The sequence below is a fragment of the Arachis hypogaea genome, chromosome 14 (assembly GCF_003086295.3).
Source record: "Arachis hypogaea cultivar Tifrunner chromosome 14, arahy.Tifrunner.gnm2.J5K5, whole genome shotgun sequence".
In the NCBI taxonomy this organism is placed as follows: domain Eukaryota; kingdom Viridiplantae; phylum Streptophyta; class Magnoliopsida; order Fabales; family Fabaceae; genus Arachis; species Arachis hypogaea.
In genome coordinates, this window is record NC_092049.1 from 111,738,438 (window position 1) to 111,742,627 (window position 4,190).

General features: G+C 36.3%; 1 protein-coding gene across 1 annotated transcript; it reads right to left on the reverse strand.

Annotated features, from left to right (window-relative positions):
- Positions 1 to 1,282: 1,282 nt before the first annotated feature.
- LOC140178672 (uncharacterized) lies at positions 1,283 to 1,876 on the reverse strand. Its single transcript, XM_072215888.1, has one exon. It carries the CDS (start codon positions 1,874 to 1,876, stop codon positions 1,283 to 1,285), a length of 594 nt encoding a protein of 197 aa, XP_072071989.1.
- Between the last annotated feature and the right edge of the window lie 2,314 nt (positions 1,877 to 4,190).

The window sequence follows — 4,190 nt, forward strand, 5'->3', positions numbered from 1 at the left end:
AGTATTAGATTTCCATAGCAAACATAGTCCACCGGACAAGCCCCGGAGTTCTACGCAAAATATATTGTCAAAATTAAGCCTTCTTCTTATCCTATTCATTTTTTCTTGACTGGATTTAGTTTCCATTAAAAACACTAAAGCGGCTTTACTTTTTTACATAGATTATACAACTCAGAAATTGTTGGGGCAACTGCTATTCTCCGACAATTCCAACTAATGATACTCATGGCTGAGGTTGGGGCATGTTAAAGCCCGCCTCCTCAGCCATTTGTATTCTCTTAATCTGACCAAAGATATACATAGCTAACTGATACTCCCCTGTGCCCAGAGCAGTGATGCTATTCTTTAATTTCTTGGGTTCCATGTCCTCTTGCTCCTCCTTCCATTCCCTGTTTGTTAGCAATGGAACCTGTTTCTTTTCTCGTTTTCTTTTCAAGTTCAGCTTCAATTCCAACTTCTTAGCTAGTCATGTTTCCCAATTTGTCTGTGCTTCTGTTCCTTTATCTTCATCTTCATCACTTGCTAACTCTACATAGTAGATGATCTCACCCGACTTAACATGCTGACCCACAGATTCATGTTCTCTATTATGAGCTTCCTTGGATAGCTTCTTTAATGCATTCTCTTCCATTACACTCTTCAGCAGTTCTTGATGTTCCTTCCCCTCCGTTCTGGCTTTACACGCTTGTTTTTCTCTCGTTCTTGCTAACATAAGTCTTTTTAATTCCTGGCTTATAGTTTCTTTTTCTTTTTTTTTTCTCCGGGCCCAACTTCCAATCTTCCATTTTATAGCTGTTCACTCCCCTTTTTTCAATTATATAATGATTCAGCCCACTTCCTTCAACGTTCCAAGCTTGCAGATGTAATTCTCCTGTGTAGGGCCCAATATCCCTTATTGGTCCGTTTCCATTTGATTTCTGCACCTCATACCTCTTTTCTCCCTTTGGGCCTTTTTGTTATTGGCCCATTTGTTGTTCCTCTCTTTTATCTCCTTAATGAGATTGCTGAGTTTTTAGGTTGTTCCTAGGTCACGCTGCGTATCATTCTCTTCCTGAAAATCATGGATTTTTGGTACTTCTTCTACTTGCTCTTTTGCCTCTGCCATCTCTTCTTCTCTCCTCATTTGGTTTTTCCAAACACTTTCTTGCCTGATTTTCTGCTTTAGTACTTGCTCAGCCCTAATCCTACTCTCCCCAGAACTTTGTTCATCACTACTATCTCTATCGGGGTCCAGTTGCTCCTGCGCCTGCTCCTCTCCTTCCTCTCTCCATCCTTGTTGTTTTCAGAATCTTCCTCCCATGGTTGGACCAGGTCGTCTTTGGCTTACTCCCAGTCCTGGTGAGTACTTGTTCTTGGTTGGATCCCAGTATGCCATGACTGTTGGATTCTTGCATATTTTCTTCTCATGCCCTAGTATACCACAGTTGAAACAGTAGCTGTCCGGCAGCCTCTCATACTTGAAAAAGACCCACAATGGTCGCGTCTTCTCTATATCTAACCAGAATCCTATAGGCAGAGCATTGGTGATGTTGATGATAACCCTAATTCTCAGATATGGTCTTCTGAGGATGCCATCTACTTTTGAATCTTCAGCCTCGGCCAAGACTCCCAATATTTCGCCGATAAGAATACCTGTCTCTTTGTCCATGAGATCATGTGGAATGCCATGCGCTTGAATAAAAAACTCCATGAAGTCATGATCAACTTCAAAAACTGATTCGCCCTCCCTCCATAATCTAAGATTGACCATATTTCCTTTGACATTCCATGGACCATTCTGAATATTCTGCAGCCCTTTCTTCCTGTCTTTGAAGCTGAATAACATCTTCTTCCAACCAATGTCTATAATTGCAACATCTTGATGGTTTTCCCACATTCCCAGTAAAGCATTCTTATATGTTTTAAAATTTATCTCCTTGTCACTTATTAACTTTCCCACCACATTTAAGCAGTCTTTCTTATATCCCAGTTCTCCAGACTTGTTGAGCTTGATGACTTTTCCTTCGATGCTTTCATGTTGTAGGTTGCTAAAAATGTTGTTGTGTATTTTAGGTTTTCCAATGGTTTTGAAGGTTCATGTTGAGCGAGGATTATGTAGGAATATAGATTTGTGTATTGAAACAAGTTGAAAAAACTCCCTTTTGGAGAAAAACCCAAAGTTCTTAAAAGACTCTCCTATTGAGAGAAGAAGAGCTCCTTAGTGGAGAATCTATAATTTTAAGTTTTTAACAGCGTCATCTTCAATGTCAAGTATGCGTCCACACACCCATACTTTGAGGTTTTCGTAAACTTCATCCCAATCTGAGCTGGAGTTTGAACTCAATGTAACTTGATTAAGAGGTAATATGATTGTTACTTAGTCTAGGCCTCCTCTACAGGTACAGAAGCTAAGAAAATAATTGGTTTGGATTTAGGTTTTTTTAATTAGAATTTGATCCAAATTCATGGTTATAGTGGGCTTAAGTTATTAGCCCATGTGATATAAAACTTTTGTAATTTTGTTATGACATGACCATTATGCTCATTTTGGTTATTCAATTTAGATCCACTTTGTTATTGTTGTGGGGAGGGACCAATTTTTCTCCCTACTTTTCTAGCATTGGTTTGTGGTGTTATGAGTTTTTATATCAACAATAAATTGGCCACTGTCTGGGCCCCAAAAAGAAAAAAGCATTGGTCGCTGTTAAATCAAATATAACTTATGTTACTTCTTAAGATTCAATTAGTTTAACAAATATCATTTCTCCTTACCATTAAGCTACTTAGGAGTCATTGTTTAGCAAAAGTTATTAACGTTAAAAAAAGCAATCTAATTTAATTGAAAAAGTATAGGTAAACAACTCATAACTAACTAATTTTAAACAACTGTAATTAATAATAATTAATTTTATATTTTAAACAATAAATTTAAACAATTATTAATTAATGACAATTAATTAATATGGAGTACAGTTTAAAAATATTTGTTGGCTAAACCCTTGTTGATTATCTAGCGAAATTGTGATTGATTTTCAAATTGTTCTACTAGAATTTTGTTATGCCCCAAAGGATTTTTCTTTCTTTTTCTTTCTTTCTTTCCAACTTTAATTCTCTAATTCTTTTTTTATTCTTCCAAATCCTTTTCTTATCCGAATCCGTTCCTTATTACAACTTTCTTTCCTTCTTCCACTCTTTCTATTCTTCTTATTTTTCTCTAACCTTATCATCATCACACCCTCATTCATATCATAAACTCAAAAAGGGGGGGGGGGAATCCACATTTGAACCCAAGGAGCATGGAAGAAGATGAGAAATTGGTATTTGTGATAAAGAAAAACTTCTCTAAAAGGCTATACACATGTACTAAAAGTCTATTTGATCATGTGTTTGCCGACAAGGTGTTTTCAATAAGAACCATTGACAATGCATTGAAGGCTATTTAGGAGAGGTCGGATGAATTTAGACGAGTGAAATTAGGATCAAACCAATTCTAATTCTTTTTTGAGAACGAGTTAGATATACTCAAAATTGAGAAGGGATCCTCATGGTTATTGAAGGATTATATTTTACATGTTCAGAAGTGGATAGATGCTAACTCTCAAGACTACGAGAAAATTAGTTCTTTTCCATTTTGGATTTAATTCTGGGGGTTTCCAGAAAAATTCAAGAGTGAAGTTAGTCGTAAATTGGGTGAGAAAATTGGTAAGATTATTAATATTGGATTTTCTCTATTAGAAAAAAGGAATCCATAATTCTTAAATCTAGAATTTTGATCAATGTTGATAAAAGGGTGAAGGATCGAATGGTTGCTTTAGAAGGTAAAGTACTGAAAATTGGATTGAGATATGAATGTAGGACTTGATTTGAATTGCAACTCTAGGAGGTAAAAATAAAATGATAGAAATTGGATTGAGATATGAGCGTATTGGGATCTTTTACATTTATTGTGCTCACCTTGAACATGATTCAAAGCATTGCCAGATCTTCATGTCAGACTCCGCTTCAGGTGATATTAAAGTGGAAAGCATTGGCGATTGGATCAAGGTTGGTCAAGTAGAGAAAATAATTGAAAATGACGGTAGTGATACTGCAAGCAATTTTAGCAATTACAATCTAAGCCTTCACAACCAAGAAAAAAGCATGTCCCTTTGAAGAACGGAAGATTGACGGTTTAGAATTCAGAATAAATTCTCGTTGCAAGTATAGTTTCT

Excerpts from the sequence above, each read along its gene's own strand:
- LOC140178672 (XM_072215888.1), bottom strand. The coding sequence starts at position 1,876 with ATGTGGGAAAACCATCAAGATGTTGCAATTATAGACATTGGTTGGAAG.